Genomic DNA, 13,818 nt, shown 5'->3' on the forward strand with positions numbered 1-13,818 from the left:
TTGCGATTAAAATACGATTAATTGCACAGCCCTAGTATGAAGTGTACCTTCGTATTTTGCAATGCACATGCTCTGTCCTGCGGTTGAAAATCTCTGATAGCTGCTTGTAAATTATTTATATTGCTTGGCTGGGCCTGTGTTATCATGTCACCTTACATTAAAGATTCACATCTCTCTCTAGAGCGAGGAGGGAGAAGAGGAATTAAAACAACAACCTCTGCTTTAAAGAGAACTTTGAACAGCTTTATTACGTTTATATATCAGCGATCCAGGACAGTAATATATCTGTAATTATTAACAATGAAACAGAGAAGCAACAAACGCTTTTTTTTCTATTAAACTTCCTCCTCCTGGACTGATATCTGAGTCCATTTAAAACTGTGAGCATGTGTTTGGCATAAGAACAACTTTAGTTATCATCTGCATTCCTATGCTGTGTTGGCATGCATTTCCCAAAAGCTCATTAAACTATGATGGGATGTGTTTGCATGTTATATATTGTAATAAAAATGTGAAACACAATAGCCAACGTGAGTCATGTTTGTATCCAGTGGAGGGTCGATCTCAGCCTGCAGGCCATCTTTTGTAACCCTGTGCACGTGTGCTTTATTGGATATGCACAAGTTGTATGATTATTTTGAAAGTCAGATTTAGTCTGAACTGAGCAATGCAACACAGTTCTGTCTTTCCTTTGTCATTACACAACTTGGAGTGCATTTCACTGTAGTTTCATTACACCATGGTAACAGTTAGATCTGATATCGATCAGTAGTACTTACCAGCAACCTTTTGATAATCGTTAAATTGTTTTAGCTAAAATGCAAAACATTTTTAGCTATATATATATATATATTTTTTTTTAATATATTTTATGGACCAAAAAGGTATTTATTAATCGCAAATAAATAATTAGACACATTTATGGATAATTATAACAATTCATTATCTGAAATTGGATTTGAACTCAGTGCTGATTATTGATGAACAGTAAATAAACATCAGATATTTAAATTATTAATAAATTGGAAAAAAAAATGTTGATCGAAGCTTCTTGAATGTGTCCTTTTTATTTGTATTTATTTATGGATTTGATCCTGTCTCGAAGTGTATCTAATAGACAAGACGATCAATTGGTTGGTTTGCAAAACTGTAAAATAATGATTACTTCGTTTAATGAGGAAAATGTCTTCATTGTTTGAAAGGTGTTCTCTGTTCTGTCTGTTCCTTATGTGATCAATTAGATACCCGCTGCCAATTGTTGACTCAAACTGGGTCAGAGTGTCTCTGGCGCTCTCCGTCCCCTTCAGTAACACCCTCCACTTTTCATTTATTTATTTATTTTCAAATCTTTACCCGCCTTTTTCTGCATCTCTTCCACCTGCAAGCTGCTTTAGCCATTAGCCGATTGCTATTCAAACCACACAGTTGTGATAAAAAGTCCTCCTCTGTGCCGCTCTTCCTCTGCCTCCTGTTCTGCCAATCACACTATTCAGGCGTGTCCGCTAGTCTCTATCTCATCCCACAAAGGATGGGTTTGTAGCGCCTTTTGGAGCTTTTGGCACCGACGCCAACGACCTCGGGTCCGCATGACCGTCTTTTCAGAGCGGACAGAGGAAGGATAGATGGGCTGATTTCCTTGATGAGCAAATCACTTAAAAGAGCAAAAGCACGCATTAGAAACAGTTTAAAAAGTGTTGTCTCTATTTAACATGAAGTGGAATGACGGCTTGTATCTTATATCACTAATAATATATATCGTTTTGCCCCATGGACACTTAATTTTGTCCTGACGCTAAACCCCCTGATCTGCAATCAGTTTGACCCAAAAAGCAAGTTTAAGTCTTTAAAATAATTAACTAGTGATTCATTACTGACAATAACAAATGCAAATCAGCTAAAACATTACAAATATATCAAAATATGTATACGTATGGACATTCGCAGATAATAAAAGGGTCATATTCAAATCCCAATTAAAAACCCACCTGTTCAAATCTGCCTACTCACTGTAGTGCTCCCTATTATATGTTTCATTTGTGTCCACTTGACTGTCTCCTCCATGATTTCCTGTTTGTGTTTTTATCATGTTTTGTTGCCTATTAGCGTTTTATTTATTTATTTTTTAACAAATTGTATGGTGTCCTTGGGTGTCATGAAAGGCGCCTAAAAATAAAATGTATTATTATTATTATTATTATTATTATTATTATTATTATATCACAGATAATTTTGAGATTGTAATAGTATCAAATTAAACAATTGAATACTAATTGACGCAGCCGGAATGATTGTGTATATCCTAAAAGAGGTACATTTATACACTGACTCTGTTCACATGCAATAAACTGATTAATACAGGAACCATTGAATGAGTTCACATACTCTGCAGTAACTTATTTATTGTAAAACCTGTTTACCTGCAATCGTATTTCCACATTATTCCAGTACCTCAAGTTTTTAGGGGAAGTAGATTGAATTGATAGTTCACTTGTAAAGGTGGAGACATTTCAAGAGACATATTTTAACAACAAGAATGAACAGACTGGCTCGAATTTGAATGACAGTTTATTCATGGCTACTGTAGGTCTTCTTTAAAGGGCTACTTCAGCGTTCTTCTCAGTCGAGTGAGGAACTAGCAATCAGAATCTAAGCAGTACTTTTAGTCCTTTGTAATAATGAAGCCCCTTAACACTGGATCTAAGAAATTACTTCATAAAATGCAACTTCTCAAAAACCGCCCGACAGATGAAAAATCCAGAACCTCAAAATGTTTTACTGGATTCCTGTTAAGTCTCAAAGTACGTCCAAGTGCAGCTCCTACAGTGCCCCAGAAGCCATTTTTAACAGACCTAAACCTAAACCTCGTCCTACAACTCCCACAATGCAACACAACAGCTGAATGAATGTCTTTTAGATTCCCACTTTGTCTCTTACCGTCCCTTTTTAAGTTTATAGGTTCATTGTTTTCTTCAATGTGGTTTAAATCAAATAATTATGGTGACGGATTCTACGATTCAACTTATTTTGAATGTGGCTTACAAACCAAGATCATTACAAATTAAGCTAATTAGCGGTAGCTTTAACCCTTATGTTGTGTTCGGGTCTCCCGTGACCCGTTTCAAGTTAAAATGATATAATAACTACGCTCTAGTTTTTTGTATGGGAACAAGGCTTCATGATATCCTCCACAACAGATATATAAACACTACAAAACTGATTTTGACCATTTTAGCCAAGTCTGAAGGTCTCTAACAAATAAATGTATAATTTGGTGTTGGGGTCTGGGGAGACCAGTCTATGGGGGAGACCCAGCAGAATTGTTGTGGGTGACTCGAGGTCAAATTTGGCCCAATCAAGATTCATCTTTGACTTTAGACACCCCTCCCCCACCCCCTTCATCTACTGTAACAATAATTGTTCGCAACATGCACCTGGTCTCCCCTCCCTCTGCCCCCCTCCCCCCACGGGAACTCTGCCTTTCTCAAAGAATCTGACACTAACACTTGAACCTGAACACACACATGCACGTGTGCAATATGTGGTGTAATGTGTTTTGGGCCATAACATTAAATTAGGATTGTACGGTTATGAATGCATTATAAGTTAGTTATGATGTTGTTAAAACAATATTGGATGATAGTCTTTTTTTGTGTGTTTTGGACTGAAATAAATCATGGGTCAAAATGTACCCGCGAACACTATGAAAGGTAACAGCTTTCGAACACAACACAAGGGTTAATGAGTCGGTCAAGCTAGCAGCATACTTATTTAGGAGAATATAATCATCTGAACGATGCTTAAAAATATTCACGCTCTCCATCCTTTAGCTTATTCGAGCTACATATCTCTGACATACCTAACATTCACTCAGAAACACCAGACATATCCTCCTTACTTTTTTTTCTTCTTGACTCCTACCCGCTATTTCAGTTCTTCAAAGGTTAACCTCACTGTTGGCTGAGGTGGAGGAACTTAATATATCTCTGGGGGGAATGTGGTCTGCATAAATTACATTTTTCTTCTAAAGATGTAGCCTACGTCAGCATAAAAACCAGAAAGTGAGGCCTACCTCTAAACTCTGGTTTACAGGTGAACGATTCCATGCAAGGCTGAATCACATTGAAATCTGAAAGTGGGCCTTCTTTGAAAAAATCGTTGGTTTTAAATTAGTTAAATCAGGGTGTCCGCGGGGTCTTAAAAAGTATTAAAAGTTGATAAATCAATTTAGCGAAAATGAAGGCTATTAAAAATTATTAAAGGGCATTTTCCAAGGTATCACATGTTGTAGCTAGTTTTCAATAAGTATATAAATTGTCCAAAGAGGTTGTATTCTACAGTCTGCCTGAATGTAATCATTGCGTAGGTGTGTAGTGTGATTCTGTGTAGTTTATTTATGGCATCCCGTTGGATTTGACGTCATCTGAACAGGACATCGCACGCTCACTGCTTGATAGCGCGCGAAGGTCCGTTTACGCCGGTTGTTAAAAAACATCGTTATGGGGAAATGCAAGTCTGCGTCCAAATGGTTGGAAGATAAGGAGGAAGGACAATCAATACTGTATATAGTCAATGTGAGGTAAAGTGTGTCGCCAAGGTAACCGGTTAAAACTCCAAGTGGCCATGAGGTCTTAAAATGTATGGAAAGGGTCTTAAAAAAGGTCTTACATCTGACTTCAGGATTCCTGCATATACCCTGAAAATGCATCTTAGAAAAGGTCATTTGACTGAATTCTTATGTTTTGGAGGCGAGACCTTCTGTCTGCATGTCTGGTGTCCTGGTGGTTTACGAGACGAGGTCAGAGGTCCTCTTAACATGACCCGTGTGAAGATGAGACGCAGGAGATGTGTGTCGGTGTCAAAGGTTAATGGTCGTCCTCTGTTTTTATGTGTTCTTCTCTACCAGGCACTCCAGAAGTTGGCGAATCAGTATCTAAAGAAGGAATGGCCGGAGAGTCTGACAGAGGAACAAACGGATCAGAGGTAAACACTTTCTCCACTGTCTGTTTGTGAGGTTGATCAGGCGTTTGGTCTTTTACATTTGTATATATCTTGACACATGGCATGTCTGTCTAATTAAAGGTGACGATACTGTGGCAGAAATTCATTTACATCACCATTTTCTTCCACAGTTCTTAGGGATGAAAACAATTGCAGCACTTCTTACTGATAGTATAACCGATTGGCTGCTGGTAACAGATTAGATGATTCATTATGTACGTGGGTCATTTTGTATATGTTTGGTTCTAGGAACATGTATTGTGTATGGCGGGCCTATTTGGAGGGCACGGTCCAGGTCACCCAGTCCAGAATCAGCGCCTGTGATAACTACAAAGTCCAGGTGGCAGATCCTGCAAAGACGGTCCGACTTCAGAAGGAGCAGCAGCTGAGGAAGGTAAACAGATCTGATCAAAACATGCTCTTTGTCCTCTGATCAGAACAATGTGTCTGTAAACTACCAGTGAACAACTGATAAACTGCGCAATATATGCGTCCAGACGTCACATTAGCAGCGCTTATCATTAAAGAGATTGCTGGGATCTTTTGAAGGGTGATTTATGAGGGATTTATTATGCGTTTTACCAACAGTAGATTCGGATGAAACTGACAGGAGTACCAACAACAAGCAAATAAATGTATTAATGTGAACCACATAAAGAAATCAGTATCAGTTAAAGGTCACCTAACATGCTATTTTTAGGCAATAGCATAGGTCTCAGATATATAAAAAACATGTCTATGAAGTGTTTTGCTCAAAATACCAAACTGATCACCCATTCTATCCATGCCTCATACCCCTCTATTTCACTTCCTGTTTCAAAAGTGCTGATTTGGGGTATAAAGCTTTAAAGCTTGGGTACGGAGGAAAAGAGAGAGGGTTTTATTTTCTGACGCTGCGTGAGTTCCCCGTCACACCGGGGACACATGTTTATGTATAAAAGACATAAAAAAGTGCATTTTGCATGATAGGTCCCCTTTAACCTGTTAAGCCCGGAGCCTGTTTTTCAGGTCTCAGGCTCGAAAATGACATTCCCAGAACAATTGACTATATCTTCACTTCTAAAAGGGGTAAATTAATAAAAAAAAATCTCTAAGCAATGATACACCTGTGAGTTGGATGTAGAAAAGTCAGAATCAATATAGAATTGTTTTATTGTAAAGTAAATTCAGATTGAACAATTGAATTGATAGTGTCCGTCCAAAGAAAAACATTACTTATAGTGGAAACCACCCTTGAATGATGGGATAGTAGACTCAAAGCTTTAGGAATCCAAACTATAACAGATAATTAGTTCCCTGTATCGAGATTGATGCAACACAAGTGACATTTGACCTTTTTAGAGAGATTTAGCAACAAAACAAAACACATTTTGGTGAATTTGCCGTTTCTCTGGAACCCATTGGTCGATTTTGATGATTGACACCTCTATTTAACCGTTAGAGCCAATAGAATCGAAGGGGAGGTTCCACATACACACACACGTTACCATTGACAAGTGAGAGCTATGCGCACGCAGTCGAAAGCAATGTGATGCTCTGAAAACTGCAAACTGAAACCTCAAACTAGTAAATATGAAGATGGATTATCTGGAATCATTTCAAAGTGACACAGACACGTTGGATTAACCTTCAGCAGCGTGTTTATCGTTTTGATGCCATTGAACACACATTTTGATCAGAACAACAGCTAAGGTAAGAAGCTTCCTCCGTGAAGCTACTAATATTTCTGGAATCTGTGGAATCTCCGCTTGCTAATCGATATCTTGTCTTTGCAGATACGATAAGTAATACGGGTATTTAAGCTGTGAGTTCTCTGCTAAGTGCGATAGCATATTTTCGCTCAGGGCTCATTTAGACGCTTCTTGTGAGACTTGTGTTTTGTTTCGGCAAAAATGGTTCGTATCATCAGGTAGCTGAGTTTCTTCCCGTTAGTTGGGTATGACACATTCATAGGTGTTTAAATATTAAGAAGCCCTCAGACGCTGTTTCTTGCAGTGATGTGTTTCTTCCCCTGCCCGCGGGGGAATGGGGCTTAACCCCACTTTACCTTGCTGTCAGAAAGCCCTTTCCACAAAGAACTGAAGCTGTATATTATGCTCTCTTTAAATCCACTTGCAGAACAACGGGTTCTCTGCATCGATCAGTTGGAATATCTCTAAGAATAAGATATAGATCTTAAATACTTTAAATGAATTTCTTTAAATCTCCACTTGAACTCAAGGATAAACAGATAAGAATATGGTGGTCAAAGGTCAAGGTGCTGTAATCTCACAGGATCTGTTTATGGCTATAATTCAAGAAGGAATTTGTCAATATGAAAATGTTACACACGTGTCTTTAAGTGAGGACATTTGGGCAGATATTGATAAAAAAACTGCAACTTGACTGGTTGGCAGAGGGATAATACTTTGAGGTGGTAAAGGAGTCCGGTGGCTTTAAAGGGAGCACCGATAAAGATTATTGATTGCAAGGCAAAGTGGTGGAAATCATTTTAATCAAGCTTACATTTAAACCTTTTAAATATGTTGCTGCTGCTCATGTTCCTCCAAATTTAGGGCATGCTATCTCCCATCTACTGTATGATGGTTCCCAGGGATGTCCCGATCACCTTTTTTTGCTCCCGATCCGATCCCGATCATTTGATTTTGACAATCTGCCGATACCGATTTTTCCCGATCCGATCTTTGTGCAATGCATTGAGAGAAAAAAAAGGTAACAGATAACGGCTGGTCATCCAACGCGATGAATTCAGCTATCTTGGCTGTTATTCTTTTGGCCTTTTCACTGTTCTGGGGCAGTTTCTCTTTCCTTTTAAAAGTCTCTGAAAGTGTCGGTTGTTTCAGTGCCGTTACCTGAGTGGCCGCTGTGTACTCCTCGTGTTGTTGTTGGTGTTTGTATTAGATTGGTCGTGTTGAACGTAGCTCTGTTCTTTCCACCACGCGGAACCTCCGCCTTGCAAACATTGCATCTGGCTGTTACACTGCCTTCGCTTTCAATTTTATAATACTTCCAAACTCCTGACATTTTCTCTGTCCCGACTCCCGAGGCACCAGCTGAACGTAGCCTCTCGTTAGCTTACTGCTACTATTAGACACTGCGCCCACTCTGTTGCCAGATTTGAGAGAAATAAGCAACCAGGTCTATGAAAACAAGCCCAAAAGAAGCAACACATACATGATGTTGTGTAATTTTAAACCAAAACTAAGGCCTCAGGACGACTTTAAGACGTGAACATGGTCATTTTTGTTTTGTAACATTAAATAAAATAATAAAAATATTTTATAAAAAAAAAAAAAAAAATCCCGATCCCCGATTTTTTTCTCCCGATTCCGATCTTTTGAAAATCACGTGATCGGCTCCGATCCCCGATCACGTGATCGGATCGGGACATCTCTAATGGTTACCTTAAAAATCCTGCTTCAAGAGATCCAAACTGTCCCTTTGATGACCGTTAGCAGCCCATTATCAATCCCACACTGAAGTGGATCGCTGTACGTCTGGAGTCTATTTCCTGATGCCTTAACCCTCCTTCTCTCTCCTGCAGCCTACAGAGCTGCTCTTGTTCACAGCCCCCCATGTGTAGCTGCTGTATCCCACACACCATCCTGACATTACTCACCACACAGGGATTTTGCATACTTTTCAGGTGATGCATTGCAGGAATAATTATTATTTCCATAAATGTAAAACTTAAATGTCTCCATCCTCAGTGTATTGATCAGCTGACGGTGGTTCAAGCGGAGCTGCAGGAGTCCGTGAAGGAGCTGACGAAGAGCCGGAAGAAATACCAGGAGGCCGAGACCATGGCTCAGGCCGTCCGAGAGAAGGCCGAGCTGGACGCCAAGTACGAACCAAAATACTCTACTATCTTTATAACAATTGACTGATGTTATCCCAAATTGAATAAGCAATTTTCAAAGTGGAAATGGTCGCTGCTGCACGTGAAACACATTTCAATTAAGAGTTTTTTTTGTAATCAACTTTATAAAATAAATAGTACCAATCAATTGACAATTGTTTGTAAGAGCAAACAAGTTATACAAACAACTAGAGCTGAAACGATTCGTCAAGTTACAAAGCAATTCATTTGATGATTAAATTATCATTTCAGTCGATGTTCGAGACAAAATACCAAGGATTCGATGTTTGTAACTTTCCCTGTGTGAGGATTCTTTGTTTTTTTATTCAACAAAAGCAATTGCAATATAGCATTGAAGGCTTTTAGGTCTTTTGATGGACATTCTTTAAGAATCTTTTGACCACTTCATGTCTTTTTTCTAACCAAATTCATAAAGAAAAACTCCAGACAAGTTTGAGTCATTCAGAAAAAACCCTGCTTTCGATTAAACCTTTTTAGAATCACATACACTACTTTTTCCTCATTGCAAAATCCTGAATCTATGTCACGTGACACTTGTGTAAGTTGCATATTGGTCCCTCATTTTAATTATATCTGTGATGTCACCAATCATGCCCAATGGTATATTTAAGCAATAGCTCACGACAGCCCGTGATATGGTCATTATATCACAGCTAAGGGGCGTGGTGTTTCTCAGACGCGGAGGGATACTGACGTGTGAAAAGTAACTACAATTCTACCCGTGATATACGCTCATTATATCACGGCTAAGAACCAATCAGATTGCTTGATTTTGTTTGATAACATCCAAGTGAAGTAACAATAAGCCAAAGATGTTTTTGAGGTGAAAAACAAACGACTTATCAAACTAATCAATGATGGTAGTACCCATTAGTTTCCAGCTTACAGGCGTCTGATATTCAGGTGTCTCTTCTCCACGTTTAGTCCTGGCACACATTACCAGCTGGCTCTTTGCTTCTCCACATTGCAGACATTTCTCTGCCCATCAGGAGAGTTTATTATAGAGCGAAGGTGAAGCTCTGCTGCCGGAAAAGTCTTAGCAGCTGGGTTGGCACTCATTCTAATACTACAAATACTACTTCAGGCCTCGTGTGTAAACACACACATTCTTCATAGTGTCTGCAGAGGGACTTCAGGTCATTGAGGTGCAGAGAAGTGAAGTTGGATCATTTACTGTCTGTGGTTCTTCAACATTTTTTTCTTTTGCTAAATCATTGCACAATCTTCCCTTCCTACGTGTCTGTTGCAATGTGTAGTTGCTTTCTGTTCAATCAATGTGTTAACATTTAGAAAAACAGTACAACTAGGTTATGCAGGTCATCGGAGAATACTTCTAAATGCACTCAAGTAACCTGGTGACTGTATACTCTGAATACATTCAGCAGTAATCAGATTGCTCCCCTTCAACCGTCCTTATTCTGGTCGCATGGCTTGCTTATTCTAACTAAGTGATGGATGGACACACACACACACACACTCACTCACTCACTCACTCACTCACTCACTCACTCACTCACTCACTCTTTGACAAATAGTCAAATGTTGAGTTGTCAAAAGTTTTCAAAAGCGTACTTTACAATATTGGTTCAGTTTCTGTTGGACTATAGATTGCAGTTATTTTGAATACAAGAATGCATTGCTCCATGAAATAAAGTCTCTCCTTGTTTAAAGTCTTGCTTATTCACATGCATTTGTGCTGAAAATTGTTTCAGAATTAGTGGTTGCCGCTTAGTGATCATTGTTCTCTGTGGGAAATATAGCAGAGGAAGGCAGATTTCTTGAAACCAGCTTTATTAGACATATAAGAAAGCTGTCTTTTCCAACAAAACATAGGTGTGTTAAGCCGTAGGCTAGCAGCTAGCCTCCTGGTCCTCTGTGCTGTGTATATTCAAAACTACAACTGTAAGAAATATTGAAATACTGTTGAAATACTTCTTCTCAGGTCCAGGCTAAGTCTCTTCCAGTCCAGATCAAGTCTTCAGAGAGCAACCGTCAAGGTATGAGATTTTGATATTTCTCAACTGCCCCACATTTTGTTACATGTTGGTGTTGCATCTCATCAGTTATACACTTTCATTTCCCAGCTGAAAGCCAAGAGAAGCGAGTGCAACTCCAAAGCAACACACGCCCGTAACGACTACATTCTCATGCTAGCAGCCGCTAACGCTCACCAGCAGCGCTACTACAACACAGACCTCATGGACTGCATCAAGGTGAGGCTGACCGTCACTCTGAGTGGTTGGATGTGTGGCTGCTGGTGGAAGATCAAACGTGTTCTCCGGAAACTTATAGGGGGGATATTTGTGTGCAGGTGTTAGACGGCAGGATCTATGAGCAGGTGAAGGATTACCTCGTCTCACTGTGTCAGACGGAGCTGGAGAGTTACCAGGCCGTCCACAACACCTTCAACCAGCTCCTCAACAGCTCCAACGGGGTGAGTCTTCAAACACACTGGACAACCAGCACTTCAATTCTGCATAGTCCTTTTTCAAATCTGTTGACTGATGCTGTCAAGTTGGATTTTCTACTTAAATGAGACAGCTGTCCAGTGCTTATTTTTTAGAAACAACCGAAATATAAGATAGATAGAACTCAAATCCTCCCAAAAGCAATGTTTCTTCCAAAAACGCTCAGTATATTTGGTAAAAATAAATATATCAATTGTATCAGAACAGGTGATTCAATGGGTATTTAGTTAATTGTTTGGCTTGATTTCTTTTAAGGTGCCTAAAGTGCTTTAATTTCCCACTAAAAAGCTGTACAAACCTTTGATAGGAATGAAAGTTTAGCTAAGAAACACGTGAAATTGAAGTTACCCTTTATTATGAGAAGATGTATCGCTCTACTCTCATGACTAGAGGTGTTACACAGTGGAGGGTTTGTGTATTATTTGTCAATATGGGAGTCAGAAGTAGTTTGCCTTCAAAATAAATCTGCTATTTCAACACTACTTTTTACTTTAAAGTGGACCTATCATGCTATATTTGAATAATATATTGTAGGGCCATACCTATATAAGGTATATTTATACGTTTTCTTTTTCAAAATACCAAACAGATCATGCATTTTAGCCATGCCTCATTTCGCTCTATTTTGCTCTCCTCCACCCTGTCTTTGCATGCGCTGCAGCTGACCACGCCCCCCTGCAAAGGAGGGGGCCGAGTTACGAGCGTCGTGTTACCATGCTGTTACCATGCTGTTACCATGCCACGGCAACCTCTCATTCCCCTGATAGGTCAGCTCCACCGTCCTGACGTCAGAGAAATGTTCAAATCTGGATCAGTTTTTATCAGATCCGTTGCAGCCCCCGTTTTTAGAGATTTGGGTATGGAGGAAAATAGAGAGGGTTGTGTTTTCTGACACTTGGTAAGTTCCCTGGAACACCGGGGACACATATTCATGTAGAAAAGACGTACAACAGTGCATTTTGCATGATAGGTCCCCTTTAATGTGCAGCAAAATGCTCACATAAAGTGTGCAGGCTCAGGTGGACAAAACATGGGAACAGATGAATTCAAGCCGTTGCTGAAATCATCCCTTCACCCAGGGGTTCCCAAAGTGGGGGTTAATTATTATTAATAATAACGTGTGCATAGACATTTTTCAGGGCCATCTGTATAATTTCCCCGCAGCGAGGCTCCCCCCATTGACAATCCACTGGCGCAGTATTTCTCAAACCTTTTCATACCATGGACCACTTACCCAATAAAGAAACACTCACGGACCACCTGACTCCACAGATATCCAAAAACAATAGGCCTGCTCACCACTCCAACAGTTTATAACAGCCTAATAATGACAGCTTAACCTTCTCTACATCGCCTCGTTCACACAATAAATCAACAATACAACTACAGATTATATAAGCATTTAGTTCAAATGCGATTTAAAATGCTCTCAGGTTTTACACCTCTTATGAAATGTAGACTACATTTATTACGGAGTTTATGTCCGAGCCAACAGACTCACAGATCGTTGGCTACTGAGAGATTATGCAAACATTTTAAATACACCGCATGTCGTACGACACAAACCTCTGCTGTGGATTTTCAAAACAAAACAAGTTTAACTCTCTGAGGCCTGCATGGTCTGCCTACAAAACAAAAATAAAAAAACGTGTATGCAGCCCCAACAACAGCCTCTGATCATCAACAGACTTCATGCAATGCTTCATCGGATGCATATATTACATAATAATCTCTATCTAACATCTAAATCTACTTTCAGCATGGATACATGTTCTGTTTGTTCTATATGCTTCTTGAAATCCTAAAAAAACACATCGTTTTTCTAGAACAGATTACAAATCGCCTGAAAATGGTACAAACAAGTGGCAACGTGTGACGAAGGGGTTGCGCTGGGTTATAAATGAATTCACTAGGGGTCTCTGGCACTGTTATTTTGGGGGTCGCGGGCTGAAACGTTTGGGAACCCCTGCCTTAAGATGTGTTCAGGACATCTCCAACCCATCAGTGTCCCTCCGTGTCTTTCTAAGAGCTCTGCCTCACCGCCTGCTAATTAATTGGCAGGTTAGAGTTTCCTCTGCGCTCCTGGGTTACACTCATTGAGCTTCGTTAGCCTCTCTCAGTCTGATTTGTTCGGGTTCATCTTGCCTCTCTGCTGGCGTTTAGTTTCTTCTCGGGCCAGAAACAGAACAAATCATTAGAGAGGGAAGCAGCGGTTTTTCAGGCAGAGCTCACATTTCAGTGCTCCCACGTGAAAACACGACTCCCCTGCAGCAGATCTTATGTGAGCTCTGTGCAGAGGGACATTTTGATTTCACTCGATGAAGTGATCATGACATTCTTTATTATGTTGTGTTAAGCACTCGTATGAACATGTAGGAAAAGTCAATCATGTCTCCACCTCTGGAGGCTAGTGAAGGTTAGGAGTGAACTGGATTTGTTTTAAACTGTGGGACGTCACATACAGGTCATTAC

At 39.8% G+C, this 13,818-nt stretch overlaps 1 protein-coding gene across 1 annotated transcript in view; it reads left to right on the forward strand.

Annotated features, from left to right (window-relative positions):
• Positions 1-13,818, forward strand: part of LOC117469901 (F-BAR and double SH3 domains protein 2-like) — a 50,986-nt gene that overhangs the window by 14,598 nt on the left and 22,570 nt on the right. Inside the window, 6 exon segments of the mRNA XM_034114371.1 lie at positions 4,904-4,980; positions 5,248-5,392; positions 8,709-8,842; positions 10,821-10,875; positions 10,963-11,091; positions 11,190-11,312. Coding sequence (XP_033970262.1) covers positions 4,904-4,980; positions 5,248-5,392; positions 8,709-8,842; positions 10,821-10,875; positions 10,963-11,091; positions 11,190-11,312 — 663 coding nt within the window.

This window comes from Trematomus bernacchii, unplaced genomic scaffold, assembly GCF_902827165.1.
Source record: "Trematomus bernacchii unplaced genomic scaffold, fTreBer1.1, whole genome shotgun sequence".
Lineage (NCBI taxonomy): Eukaryota > Metazoa > Chordata > Actinopteri > Perciformes > Nototheniidae > Trematomus > Trematomus bernacchii.